General features: G+C 32.3%; 1 protein-coding gene across 5 annotated transcripts in view; it reads right to left on the bottom strand.

Annotated features, from left to right (window-relative positions):
- EEA1 (early endosome antigen 1) overlaps window positions 1–15,845 on the bottom strand; it is a 114,443-nt gene that overhangs the window by 64,037 nt on the left and 34,561 nt on the right. For 3 of the 5 annotated variants that reach the window (XM_019446419.2, XM_019446421.2, XM_019446423.2), the window contains 6 exons: window positions 14,488–14,527; window positions 12,987–13,100; window positions 12,156–12,277; window positions 10,867–11,022; window positions 7,045–7,059; window positions 3,708–3,824 (listed from right to left, as the gene is read on the bottom strand). In XM_019446419.2, the coding sequence (XP_019301964.1) occupies window positions 3,708–3,824; window positions 7,045–7,059; window positions 10,867–11,022; window positions 12,156–12,277; window positions 12,987–13,100; window positions 14,488–14,527 (564 nt within the window). The remainder of the gene's footprint in view (window positions 1–3,707; window positions 3,825–7,044; window positions 7,060–10,866; window positions 11,023–12,155; window positions 12,278–12,986; window positions 13,101–14,487; window positions 14,528–15,845) is intronic. The other 2 variants (XM_019446420.2, XM_019446422.2) reach the window with 1 other exon arrangement.

The following is a 15,845-nucleotide window of genomic DNA, read 5'->3' as shown; positions in this document are numbered from 1 at the left end:
GTGTAGCCTGCACCCCAGCCATTTCACTTGGGAGACATAACAAAGAAATTTTTGCACGAATGCATGAGATTTAGATGTGAATGTTCACAGCTGCAATATTTGTAATAGCAAGGAAAAATAAAATCTATGTGAAAAAGTAGAAGTATGCATAGATCACTTCTGCTGCATACCAATCAATAGTAGAACTGTCACATGGAAAAGCATTTATGGTCTTAAATTACAAGCTGAGCTAGTTGCTGTTTTTCATAAAACACCATTTTTACTGGCAAGAATAACAAACTATGATTACTCATACTTGGTAGGAAAAGAACCTATCACGTAAGAAAACAGAATTGATACTATTTGTTTCCAGTAATAAAATTCAAGCTTTCAAAGAAGGGCAGAATTTTGGAAAACTAGTATCCATCACCATGAGCTTGACACTTCCTCATACTTAAAGCCTATTCAGAGACTGATGGAGATATTGACAAATGATGCTGTTTTTATATTGCACAAGGTAATGTGTTAATATTTGGAAGATCTGCATAACCAATATTTTTACACCTGACTAATGCATGATGTTATAAAACCCACTCAAAAGGCAAAAAAAAAAACAACTAATAAATTTAATGTTACAAATATATAAACAGCATTGATATGGTTTCAGATTCTAGACTGTAACTAGCTATTGAGAAACTATGCCTTATCTAGTTTTGGTATAGTATCAAATAAAAATAGCTATAATTATCCAAAAAAAAAAAAAAAAGCTATTCAGAGATTCCTTTTCTTCCCAACTACACACCTATGTGAGATTGAATTTTCTTCATACCCTTCAACCATATCACAACAGATGAAATGTAAAAGCAGATGTGAGAATCCATCTGTCCTAATATTAAGCTAGACATTAAAGAGGTTTGCAAAAATATAAAACACCACCACTATTTTTTGTTTTAGAAAATAGTCATCTTTCATAAGAAATAGTATTGTTAATATTTATTAATGTTTTAAAAACACATATTTTTTAAATTTATGTTTTAATTTCTAATATACTAAATATCCATAGATATAACCCCAAAAATAAAAGCTCTTTGGAGTCTATAACAATTTTGAAAATATACAGCTTTCCTGAGATCAAGAGGTTTGAGGTTGGCCAAGGGCACAAGCAACAAATTACCCTAAACCTTAGGTTAAAATTGTGTCTATTATCTCACACAATTTCTGAGGGTCAGGAATCCAGAAGCAGCTCAGCTGACGGTGACACCTCAGGGTCTCTCATGAGACTGTTGTAGTAAGCTGTGGGCCAGAGCAGAGCTACAGTCTCTGATGATTTGAAAAGAACTGGAGGATGAGGATCTGCTTCTAAGCCCATTCGCCTGGCTGTTGGCAGGAGGCCTGATATTTCCAACCAATTATACTTACTTCTTTTTCCCCTCTACCATGTTCTTTTCTTTGGTTCTTCCTTTGCTATATTTTATCAAAATATTAGGTTCAACTTATTAAAAAGCAAGCCAACAAATTCACCATACCATTGAATATAAGGGTTTAGTGACTCTACTCCCCCACGACCAAAAAAGTAAAGACACAGAAAAAAAGTACTAACCAATACTTGCCCTGCCCCCAAACTTAATATTATCTGTTGCTCATCTATAAAGAAACAAGGTGGGAAATAACAACATTCCAAAATAAAGAACAAGGCTGAAGGTCTCACATTCCCTGATTTAAAACTTACTGAAGGCTATAGTAGTCAGAGGCACCTGGGTGGCTCAGGAGGTTAAGCGTCTGACTTGGGCTCAACTCATGATCTCGCGGTCTGTGGGTTCAAACCCCGTGTAGGGCTCTGTGCTGGCAGCTCAGAGCCGGCAGCCTGCTTTGGATTCTGTGTGTGTCTCTCTCTCTGTGTCCCTCCCCACTCATGCTCTGCCTCTCTCTCTCTTTCTCAAAAATAAGTAAACATTAAAAACAAAAATTTTTTTTTCAAAGTTACAGTAGTCAAAACAGTAGAGTACTAGCATGAAGACAGACATATCGACTAACGGTATAAAAATAGAAAGCCCATAAGTAAACATTCACATACATGGTCAAATGATTTTTAACAAGGGTGCCAAGACCACAGGAAAGCACAGTCTTTTCAACAAATGGTGCAGGAGAAACTGTTTATCTATATGCAAAAGAAGGAAACTAAACCCTTACCTTTCACTATTAAAAAAAATTAACTCAAAAATGAATCAAAGACCTAAACATAAGACCTAAAAGTATAAAACCATTAAAAGAAAACAGGGGAAAAGCTGCCTGACATTGGATTTGGCAATGATCTCTTAAATATGACACCAAAAGCACTGGCAACAAAAGTAAAAACAGACACTAGATTACATCAAATCAAAAACTCTGTGCATCAAAGGTGTGATAGTAACGTATAAAAAGAAATATACATTTGGTGTTCATCTCCATTTCTGGAACAGAACTCCAAAAACCCTTGCAATTTCCTAAGTGAAAAGAGTAGCAAAGATGTCTTTTGTTAGTCATAACAACTCCCTTTCAACCACCAATGAGTTTATGTTAATGAGGTGATTTTTTTTTTTAGAAAGCTCCTAAGGATGGGGGCTGGTTGCCATGGGAACCAACCAAAATGAAAGGGTTGGAATTTTCAACCCCACCCCCTACCTCAGAAAGGGGACAGGAGCTGGAGGTCAAATTAATCAGCAATGGCCAATAAATTAATCAATCATGCCTCTGTAAGGAGGCCTCAATAAAAACCCACAAGGACAGGGTTTAGGGAGATTCTAGGTTGGCGAACACATAGAAAGCACCCAGAGAGAGCGTGGGAGCTCCATGACCTCTCCCATACATCTTACTCTACCGATCTCTTTCATCTAGCTATTCTTGAGTTCTAATCTTTTATTTTTAATGTTTATTTATTTATTTATTTTGAGAGAGAGAGAGAGCACGTGCGGGGTAGGGACAGAGAGAGAGGAAGAGAGAGAATCCCAAGCAGGCTCCACTCTGTCAGCACAGAGTCTGACATGGAGCTCCATCTTATGATCTGTGAAATCACAAGCCAAATCAAAATCAAGAGTCGGAAGCTTAAGCAACCCAGGCACCCCCTGAATTATAATCTTTTAAAATAAATCATTAATCTAGTAAGTAAAATGTTTTTCTGAGTTCTGTTTGTCATTCTAGCAAATTAATCCAATCTAAGGCAAGGGTTGTGGGAACCTCCCATTTACAGCCACAGCCATTTGGTGAGAAGTACAGGTAACAAGTTGGACTTTGAACTGGTATTTGTGGGGGGAGGGGGCAGCTAAACCCCTGTGGGATCTGACACTATTTCCCACTATCTCCAAGTAAATGGTGGTAGAACTGAGTTACACTGTAGGTCATCCACTGGTGTCACAGAACTGCTGATGTGTGGAACACTCATATGTCTGGTGTCAGAAGTAAAGGTGTAGTAAAGTACTGAGAGTAGAGGAGACACACAGGAGTGTTTTTCCTCTACAAAAGGTGGTGGTGAATGGGGTGTTGTTCAGAGTATAGAATTTTAGTTCTGGAAGATGGAAAGAGTTCTGAAGATCGGTTCTGTAACAATGTGAATGTACTTAACACTTAAAAAAAAAACCAACAGAGTAATAAGTCACACTGTACTCATGCCAATATATAAATAACATACACGAGATTAAAATTTAAGATACATAAAACCAATTCACCACTCTGTGTAGTTTTTAAATACTTACCTGATTTTTTTGTGTTAATTCATTGAGTGAACTTTTAAGTTTTTGTAGTTCCTGCACATATACAGCAACTTCCTGGGGGCCTTTGGCAAGTTCACTCCTTAGCTGGCTTATTGTGGCCTTAAGAAAAAAAAAAGAAAAAAAAAAGAAAAAAAAAAATTAGAGGGAACTAAAATGGAAAAGAGAATGGAAGTATCCAAAGGTTTTAAAGTTACACAGATTTTTGTCACTGTTGTTGTTAAATTGATATAATACTTCGAAGTTTCAATTTAGTTCTTTTTCCTACCACCCTACTGCCACCCCACATCATTTTTGACTGAAAATTAATTTTTAAAATTTATCCAAAATGTTTAACCTCATTTATTTAATAATGAATGAAATGAATAGTTGGCATCCTACTTTATGTATCTGAGTCAGCATCAAACTATCAACCTGAATTTACTGGCTTTGAAACTCTGTACTTTAATCCTTCTGAATTTAAAGAACATATGCAAGTTACTGCCTACCTTTTATCCCAACTTCTACAGGATAGCCTTTCTTTTTACTTTAAAAACATGTTAAATAAACACAAACACACAATACAGAATCACCTTGGAAAGGTAGCGAATCATCTCTTTGACTGTAATGGAAAGTATCTGTCCAAAGAAGTTATACAGAGTTTTATTAGATATGATTTTATTAAGCTGGGTCATTCCATGACTAGGTATAATAGCTGGACACGAATTTGCTTTAATGCATCTTAACGAAATTAAGACAAAGGTTTGATCATTTAAAAGTAAGAGAAAATTAAGCAAAGTCTCAGAAACAGAAACTTCCTATACATGAAAGCTTCAATGACCAGAGAGAGAGACTAAGTACTGCTTTTTAAGTATGGTTTCTTGCAAGTGAAATTAACAAAAGAACGTTGTATTTCTAATATTTAGCTTATTGACTTCACTTTTTACATTCTTAAAGCTACATTTTCATTGTCTATATTCTTTATTAGTAAATAAATTTTATTATGGAAGACATTAAAAAAAATTTTTAATAAACACAAGAGTAGTTATCTACATCAAATATTACAAATACATCTTCAAGGGAGAAACTTTAGAAGGCTACTGATTTATTTTGACAGTAACACCAAGAGATCTGCTACTCTTCTCTTAAAAACCCTTCCAGTATGTGTGGCACTTTTTTGTTTGTTTGGTTTTTTTTTTAAGGATTCTCTTTGGTAGTATATCTTCATCTATTACAGTGCTTTGGTTTTAAGTTTTGGAAAACCATCTAGTAAAGAAGGTAAGTGATTGAACTGAATGATTAAACACTTGGGCTTATATTATTTTAATAACCATAAGTTGATGAAACTAGTTTTTTGAGTGTTTTCCAAACTGGTTTAAAGTCAACTAAAAGAGGTTTCAAAAAAGTTTTTACAAATAGCAGCATGTCTAAGATATCTTCCTGGCCTAACCTTTTAAGGAAAACATTCATGTAAATAAACCAATTCTGATATACTGACAGGCAATCTGTCATATTGCTTTATAGTTACAGCTTCTAAACAGGGTGTTTCAACATATAACAACACACACACACACACGTATATAATATATGCCATATATATCCTATGCTTCAAAGAAAGAAATGTTTAAATATTCATTATTTTTAACTATATTCAAGTTAAAGGCATATCCTAATAATTTCTTTCTTAAACTGATCATGTAACATTTTCATTGATATTGGGAGTTTATTTCAAACTGCTATCCCTAATAACTTTGAATCTCAGGATCATTTTCTGTTAGTAACATTATGGATGTTCAGAGAAATATTAGGAACAGTTTGGCTATTTTAAGTTACCCTATTTTAATCATTAGCGTAGATGCCAACTTATCACAAAAGAAGATATATTATTGTATTTAAATCTTGGCTTGTAAATATCTTATCAAAGGATTTAGCAGAGTGACACATAATAAACAGAAATAATAGTGCATATTAAGATGCAAATTAGGAGTATATTTCATTAAAAAACCATGATTCCACATTAAAGTTTATAAGATATAGTAAGCCAAGAGTAACATCTGTCTTGCTGATTAACTCTGACATGTAGAAAAAACTAAACAAGCAAAATGTAAAGCAAATATATTCAACAATATCTTGTTATATTTTATAGTTTTAAAATATGTTCTTATAAATGACTTTATATTTTAATACCTAAAGAATTAAACATTAGGTATATCATTTATCCTTTGTACAAATATGTATATTTTTAACTATAATTTTTTTAAAAGCAACCATTTGAAATTTTTTAGTTTACTCAAGGGTGGAAAAAAGAAAGATGTGGGAAGAGTTTACACCAAAAGGTATACTTTAGTCATGGAGAGGGGAAGGAGGGGAATGAACTACAGATAAGGTTCATTTTCTCTGTTGTACATCATGAATCATTTCAATGTTTTACAGCGATCATGCATTATGTTTGTATTGGGGGAATATACAAATTGAAAAGTCAAAATGTGCAAGAAAATACATTCCCTGTTCAAATATGACTATGGGTCAAATTCAAACAAAGATGGCTCTCCACTCCAGCCACAAAGACATTCCTCCCTGTTTAACAGGCCAAACTCATCTGCGCTTTGAGACTTTACAGTTGCACTCCCTCTTCCTGAGAATGCTTACTCCCAATTCTTCACCCTCTTGCTTACTTCTCACACATTCCTCCTTCAGAAGACCTTCCCTGATCATTCTATCTAAAACTGTCATACATTATTGCCAGCTCCACTACTGCCCATACATACCCTGCTTTATTTTTCTTTATAGCATTTATTATTACCTGATTTTCCATCATGATTTGATTTATTCATGTATTATCTGGCTTCCACAAAAGACTATAAGCTTTATGAGAGCAGGTACTCTGTCTTATTCACTGTTGTATTCCCCACACCTAAAACAGCTACTGACCCTAGGCATTCAAAAACTACTCTCTAAAGGAATGAGTGATTCGTCTCCAAGGAGTTAACAGATACTTGTTCCCAGTATCTGAGACCCGATAAAATAGCCTCCATTTCCTTGAAGCCATGTTACTGAATTCAAGTTAGACTTTTACGAAAAAATTTTAAATTAAAAAATAATTAGAGATATTTTGAGCAAATATCCTGCTAGTGTTTTAGAATTATAATTATTGTCCTAATAATATTCTACTACAATTTGTATGTAATTATTTAAAAACGATTGAAAATTCACTTGATTAACAAAAATAAGCATATCTTTGAAGTTCTGAGATTGCCTTAAAACACAAAATTTCCATTTGACAACAGAAGGAGCTATATTAAAGGTATTACTAACATTAAAAAGCCTTCCCAAAACACATTACCTCAAGTTTAAGCATCTCCATTAGAAAGCAGAAAAAAAAAAATAATAAAATGATGGATGAAAGGTGGAAGACTGACAAAAGTACACACTGAACACATAATAAAAATGTCCAAACATACTGCTAAAACTGATCTCTAATATTAGTACACTTTTAAAAGATATTTAAGTACTCTTTAATAACTATGCATGAGTATAACCATTTTTATTCCATATCTTTGTAAATATTTTAGCTTTTAAAATGAGTTTATTTGGAATTCAAATAAAATTCTTAAAAAACCATTTACATTAAAGACCACACCAAATGTAAGTTGATTATAGCTTTGATATTTTCAGTAATGTAAATTTTTAAAAATAATACTTATTTTAACCCTTAAATCCTCAATTTCTGATGATAACTATTTATAAAGTACTTTCAAATGCTTTAGAATGAATTATTTTTCTATATGCCTTCTAAAATATCTAAACCAAAAACACAACAAAACAAAACAAAACCTGTCAATGAATTCATAGGCATATCTAAATGAATGTAATGGAACATAAGGACATACTTAACAATGTATATTACATCATATGTCTTTAGCTTCAATTAGAAATACCAAACAAATCATTACATTTTTAGCTCCTTTAATTCCTGTTCGTGTATTTTGTTTCAGATACCAGTATTTACGTTCAGTAAAGTAGTAATAAATACATAAAGTAAGTTTTTCATTAAGTGCTATAATTCACCAACAAATTTAAGAATAGGATTTAATTTTAATAAATTAATAAAATACATGCCACATATTTAAAAAGTAAGCACAAGCTAAAAACAAATGGTTTATAACATTGTTATAAACAAATGAGATGGAATATCTAGACATTAATTGTTTTAATATAAAAATGGTGTGAAACAACTCAAAAGTATTTTAAGTTGTACTCAATATAAATATTACAACATATAATATGGCAAAATATAAAAAGTAATAACAGTAAGTATTAGGTCAAAATTAATAGCACGAATTTACTTATAAGGCAATTATCAGACCACCCTAAATGAGAGATAACATGATTCAGAAAAGACTTGAGGCTTTGGAGGAGACCTGGGATCCAATCCTAGTTTCCTTATATGAGGTACATGAACTTAAACAAGTTATTTAACTTCACCGAGCTTCAGATTCCTTACACATAAAACAAACTTAATACTTAATTTACACAGTTAAAAGAAACAAAAGAGACCATATATTTAAAGTACCTGGCATATTATCCAAAACTTGGTGGTGCTCAAAACCTAAGAGCTTGTTTCCAATAATAATATTACTCTGACTCATGCTACCACTTCCTAAACTTGTTCAACATAATCTGAAGTCTCAATCATTACACACCTATTAGTTAACTACTAGAAAGTAAATATTACCCTTGTTTTACTAAAATGATGATGAAATGTTAAGTGCTATTCAGCAAATCTCTTTATTTTAACATTTATTTCAAAACATTTAAAAAGATAAACCTTTATGAAAATGTAAAAGTTAAGATGTGAAGAATGAATTTCTATGCCATTTTTCTTCTTTTCCAGAAACATCTTTTTGAGAGAAAAAAAAAAAATTGTTTCCCACAATTACTCTTGTTGATAGGAGGACAGTACAGGGAAGTCACCAAATCCTTTTCCCCCAAATCTTATAACTCTAGTTATACTTTTTCACCTTAAATGACGTCTTCCCATAACATAGAAGATAATCCAATCTACACGAATAAAAATACAAATTTACAAAAATCCTCCATATTAAAGTAATTCTTAAATATTACTCAGAAATATTTTCCCACATATATTTTTCCCAAAATGCAAGCAAATATATAAATTTATTCTCCCTGTTCAAATTCTATTTGTATAACAAGTATATGTATAACTCCACAATTCTCAGCAGGAAACAGTCAGAAAGGATTATACTTTAAAAGAGATATATTCTAGGGGCGCCTGGGTGGCTTGGTCGGTTAAGCGTCCGACTTCAGCTCAGGTCATGATCTCACGGTCCGTGAGTTCGAGCCCCGCGTTGGGCTCTGTGCTGACAGCTCAGAGCCTGGAGCCTGTTTCAGATTCTGTGTCTCCCTCTCTCTCCGCCCCTCCCCTGTTCATGCTCTGTCTCTGTCTCAAAAATAAATAAACGTTAAAAAAAAAAAAAAAATTTTTTTTAAATAAAAGAGATATATTCTAAAAGTGCCATTGCTGTGATTCAATTTTAGTCAACCTGTTACATTTGATTTGAAACCTCATATAATATTAAAGGAATTTTTAACCAAAAGAGAGTATAATTTTTTAAAAATTTGAGAAATACCAGTGGACAGGCAGATTTAATCAAAAGTAATTCTTATTAAAACACAGAAATAAATGACTCGATTCACTCAGATTCAAGCATTTCTACTTTCACATTATCTGAATGGGACTTTTCCTCATGAGACTTCTTTGATTCAGCATCTCCTTGACTGCACATTAAAAGCTTTTAACTGCCTTCAATAAATTTATGAACTCCCTAAAATTGTTGGAAAAATTGTGGGGTCAAGTGTCATTGGGCTAAAAAGATCACTTTTGGGAAGTCTGCACCTGAAGTTCATAAACTTTAAAGTCTAAAGTGTTAAGTAAGCATCATAAAGCTTCACATGCCTATGCATGTTGTACCTACAAAGGTTCACCATTCCCCCTTTACAAAGATACAGGAAGAAGTAAAATAAAGGGTGACATGGTTATCTATAATATTTATACTCCATAGCTCATGTTACTAATTATGAATAGAATGGCTTTTAAGATCACCAGCTTAAAAACTCTAAGAAAAGCAAACTGCAACGTTACTATAATAACAACCTCTTAAACTGAAAATATGAAAAATAGAGGTCCATGTCACATAAGGCAGCTTAAGAACTACAAATATCTATTAATATTTTGTTAACTGTTAACACAATATCCTCTATAATACTTTAGTAAAAAAGACAAAGGCTACATTTTTAAGCAAATATATTCACTAAAAATCCTAGAGCTTGCCATATACTAACATAATTATATCAAGGATTTACAGGTCAAAGTCAAGCCATGTGACAAATGGCAGAAGGAACTGAAAATGTTTATCCTGAAAAAGAAAGAACTCAGAGTAAATATGAACAGTCTCCAAATATCTCATGTGGAAAAAAGGAACAATTTATTCTGTGTAATTCCTAAGGAGAACTGGAATCAGTGCATGGAAATTCTAGGGAAACAAATGTCAATTCAATGGAATGGCTGACTTATGAAGAAATATGCACCCCTACATCACCTACCAGGAGTTGGGGATCACTTATCAGAGAGGCTACAAAGGAGGGTCCTGGGTGAAATGTTAGTCTAACAGATTTTTAAGATTTCTTTCAACAACATAATTCAATAATCGGTAAGTGAAAAACAAGCCTACTAGAAAATAAGTTCTCCTAAATATTTTTCCTAAACAACATTGATAATACAATTGTAAAAAAATGAAATCATGCTTCCTTTACCCCTACACCAAACTGAGATAAACTCAATTACCACTTATTGACTAGCCTGGATCAAATTTAACTTTAAATAATCATTTCTCCACAATATGTACATTTATTAAATAGACAATACTCTTTTATACATTCTTCTCTAAATGTCTAGCTTTATAAAGCAAAATTAAATATTGTCTCTCAGACTATATTGACTATACACAAATATCACTCAGGGCAAATGAAAGTCAAGTATTGTTTTGATAGATCGCTTGGAAAAATTTCAACTGCTGGCTTCACTCAACAGTATACACTAAACAAGTTAACAACAATCACATTTAGGCACACTGAACTTATTTACCTCTGAGTTAGCATATTCTGCTTGTAACTTTTTACACTCATCTTTGAGTTTTTCAGATTCTTTTTCACGCTCCAACGTCATGTTGTCCATTAGTGTTTGAACTTGGACCAGTTCTTTCTTTAGCACAGCAACATCTTCTATACCAGGTCTCTGAAGCTGTGAAGCATTTTCATTAAAAATTATAGTGAAAAACGAAAATATGGTTTTACTACAAAGAAATCAAAATGAAAATAATCTTTAATATCAATTGTTAGACTGCAAATGTTGACCACTGATATCTTTTTCCCAAAAAGCCTCTCCTCTTCCCAATCTTTGTCATATTTAATAGTATCACCACAATGTGAAAGAGAGCAAATTCAATTATCCTTAGTGCTTTATTTGCTTTCTTTTCCTTCACAAACTACACTCCATGGTTATAACAATCACTTAATAAATGCCACATTTTGAAGCATAAATGCCCCATTTTCTATCCTAGGAAACTGATAATAAAAATAAAGGAGCAAATGTAAGCATAATTAGGGTTTGTTGCTAATGGATATGGATATGCATATGGTTGATTTTATTCATATATTTATTGAGTGCTAAATAAAGGGCAGAGAGGCACCTGGGTGGCTCAGTCGGTTGAGTGTCCGACTCTTGGTTTCAGGTCAGGTCATGATCTCATGGTTCATCGGATCGTGCCCTGTTTCGGGCTCCTCGCTGACAGCACAGAGCCTGCCTGGGATTCTCTCTCTCCATTTCTCTCTCTGCCCCTCCCCTGCTCATGCTCTCTCACTCTCTCTCTCAAAATGAATAAACATACATACATACATACATACAGGACAGAAAGGAGACAAGGACAGATCCAAAGTTGTACACCTTGGGAGAGCACTGAAGACATATAGCACCAATGACAGAAATAGTTGGGGAGGAAATACGATGACCTGATGCTACACTTGTTGAATCCGAAATGAAGCTAGAAATGCAATCAGAAGTTTTCTAAAAGTAGGTGGATTTATAAAACTAAAGGGCAGGGAAAGGTCAGGATCAGAGACGCAGATAAGGAAACTAGTAAAAAGACACGATATTAAGATAGAAACAACAAAAATGTTAAGGTAATAAATTTTGTATCATACATTGCATTTTTATTTAAAAAATCACATTGGTATATGTGTAAAGGATAGAACTAGAGGGAATTTTCCTTTCCTTCATTTTACTCAACCAATACTTTTAACATTTTTTCAGAGTATATATTTCATTTTTCATTTAGAAAATTATAAAAGTACATTTCAATAAGGTTTCTGAATTACCAGTTCAGTCTTCAGATCTTGAATTATAGTTGTTTCTTTGTTTAATTCCTCTGTCAGATATGTCACTTTTTGTTCAGCAGCTTCTCGAAGACTCCTTTCTTCATCATATTTTGACTTTATATCTAATTAAAGATAGTTATATAAATATTAGTTTCATGACATTAACTCTAGGAAAGGGTAGTTTTATAAATTCTTATCTATTACATTGCATATCTACATATTAATATGTATTAATTACATATTATTATGTATGGATAACTACATATTACTAGTATGTACATATTATTAATATTAATTCAAATTCACATTCCTTAGATAACCCTAAATATATACAATAAACTTTTACTTCTGATTAAATGATGAACTTAAAATAATCAGATGTTTTTGTCTAAATTCCATACAGCACTGTCACTAATTATCATCTTAATGTATACTTAATCACATATAATAGTTTAACCTAAAAGCATGTAGTTAAAGAAAAAGTAATTGATAGCATAACCAAATGTTAAATCTAACTGTATTATTTAATTTCTTCAAAATGTTACTTGTTAATCTTTAAGCATGCCCCAAAGAAAATTCACCTTTTCTAAATTAGAAGAAAAATTCTACAGAGAAAATCGATCCTTTGAAAGGAAGAGGTGAGAGGACAAACAAAATAATTTATACAGCAACTCTATTATTAAATTCCAATAATCACTACCATAGTCTATAACAAATGTTTTATCACACCAAAATACAATACACTAAAATACAATGCCTTATTTCCAGGATGTACAATGGCAAAAAGGTAACGAGACTCATCATTGGCTAAAAAGATCTGATTCAATTTACCTGCAATTTCAGTGGCAAGTTGGGCTGCTTTCTGTTCAAATAAGTCTTTCATTTGCTTAATATTAAAATTTTCTGTTTGGGCTTCTTCTAATTGTTGTTCCAAAGACTGTAGTTCTACAAAAATGTATCATAGCTATTTAAATACATAATTAATGCTAATTACATTTCCTAAACTGTTATTACTTATATCCTAATCATTGTTGTAGTTAAAGACAATCAACATGAAAAGAAAAAAAAAAAAAGAGAATCAACATGAGTCTATCATCCAGTTATAAATGGAGAATCTTCATATTTCAAGAATTAAGCATATCTGATTCATTTAAGACACAAGTCATAATTTATAAATATATAAAACAAATTAAAGGAATATTTAGCATCATACTCAAATAATCTATAAATATTTGTTTCAAAAGTATTTTGCTTTTACATTTCAGTTATTTTCCTATAACCATCAACTGTCCAAAAAGGAACATATTCTGGCTTTCTAAATAAAATTGATTATATTGAGAAACAAGAACAGGGAGCCTGGGTTAAGCATCGGTTAAGCATCCAACTTTGGCTCAGGTCATGATCTCACAGTTTGTGAGTTCGAGCCCAGAGTAGGCTCTGTGCTGACAGTTCAGAGCCTGGAGCCTGTTTCAGATTCTGTGCCTCCCTCTCCCCCTCCCCTACTCTCTTCCCCTCTCCTCCCCTCCCCCACTCACACTGTATCTCTCTGTCAAAAATAAACATTAAAAAAAGAAAGAAATGGTTTAAGAACAATCCAAATCTTAAATAAAATAATTAAAATATGCAGTCAACTCCTAATACTCCATTCTCCTAAAGAGATTTCAAAAAAAAAAGGGCGAGACAGATTTCAGAGGGAAAGTAAATACAACAGCTAACCTCAAAATACAAATTTGATTATTCATTGAGCATTCCTCCAAAGTCAATTACAAAGATGCTAGCTTCATCATTTTATTTCAAGAGAAAAAGAGGACATCATTCTTCAAACTAGATTTAACTTTTCACTAAAATGTACTAATGTGATATTTCAGAAGTTTATAACTTCAGAATATACAGAACAAAGAAAACACTAAGATTTTTATCAACTGATTAAACTATAAAGTTCACAAATAATATTCTAAACCTAAAATATGACTATTAGCTTCACTGTTTTAAAGCCAGAAAGTATAATCACAATACAAATTCATGTAGCAGGGATCAGAGCAAAAGAAAGTAAAAAGTGAAAAAGAAGAATGAGAGGGGTGCCTGGGTGGCTCAGACAGTTAAGCTTCTAACTCTTGATTTGGGCTCAGGTTATGATCTCACGGGTTCCTGAGTTTGAGCCTCTAGCTCTGTTCTGCACTGACCATGTGGAGCCTGCTTGGGATTCTCTGTCTCCCTCTCTCTCTGCCCCTCCCCTGCTTGAGCTCTCTCTCTCTCAAAAATAAGTAAATAAACAAAGAAGAAGAAAAAGAAAAATGAAGAAATATCTGCTTTAAGCAAAGTTCAAAGTTACCTGCTGATGAATCAGCCACCAATCCATCAGGTTTAGACTCCTCAATGGAAACAAGACATAAACAAACGCATTAAAAGAAAAAGACAATACTATTATAATTGCCAATGTGAAAAAAGTCTCTACAAGCCACATTCTATCAGGTAAGTAGCAAGATTCTGATTAAATTTTGGTCTGTTCACAATCTTCCAGATTTCTAAAGTACCATTAGGCAGACTGGCATAATGATCTAGCTGTAGTCACTGGTTCTAAGAATTTTTTTTATGTTAACATATATTTAAATTATTGTGAATCTTATAATAGGTACCATCTTAAGTTCTATAAATTCAGTAAAGATTTTAAAATAATATAAACTATCATTATAAATATAGATTCTAAAGCCAATACTGAAGTCAGCAAATAAGATTCAATACTATAATATATAAAAATCTGCAAAAGTGAAAACATGCCATGAACCATCACTACTATAAAGTTTGGCATTAAAAGCACAAATTTTTAATTCATGATTATAAATCATCTTTTAAAAAAGCAGAAATAAAGAATATATTCCATAAGGTTTAATTTATTATGTGCATTAGGAATAAAATACTATACTGCCAAGTCATTATTTCCACATTCTAAAGAATTACACATATCTTCAAGAGTTTAATAAAGCAACTCCTAGTGTATCTGACTTATTTTCCTATACATTAGATTTAGACATATTGGTTGCTAAGAACCATCAATATTTTAAATACATTTTCCCCAAGGTAAATTTCCTACCAAGGCAATTTCACCTTGCACTGTGGAGAATTTAATTTATTAAATGTGAAATAGTCATCTCAAATGTGGTAAACAATTTCCTCTGTTTTCAAGTACAAAAAAATAATACAGCACATGTTTGATTATTTGTTAATGGCATTTATGTAAAACAGAGTAAATGAACTTTAAGTACTTTAGATTACTAAAAACCTCTTTCACAGCCTCAAATACAGAAGCTGAGTAGTAATAAGACTAATAATATCTTGTTATCCATTTATTTGGGATTTTTTTTCTAGTCCAAATGACAATTTTTGGTGAAAAAACAAAAAGGCAAAAAAGATAGACTGAGAGTCACAATGTACTAAGATAACAGGCAACAGGATCACTAATTACTTTATAAAAATATTAGAACTATTATTGAAGGTTATCCACTTTATTCTTACAAATGAAAACTATATTTAGTAAAATTTATTACTCTATGATCCTTCATGTAATTGTAGTGCAAAAGCCAATATAATTTTAATATAAAAATCATAGTTGGTTAAGACATTTAGAAAATACATTAAATTATGTATCAACAGAATCTTACTCCAAAGTAACCACTTTTGTTACCCATGATT

The sequence above is a fragment of the Panthera pardus genome, unplaced genomic scaffold (assembly GCF_024362965.1).
Source record: "Panthera pardus isolate Hobbes unplaced genomic scaffold, ASM2436296v1 HiC_scaffold_6, whole genome shotgun sequence".
Lineage (NCBI taxonomy): Eukaryota > Metazoa > Chordata > Mammalia > Carnivora > Felidae > Panthera > Panthera pardus.
This window is presented reverse-complemented; position numbering and strand designations above follow the sequence as displayed.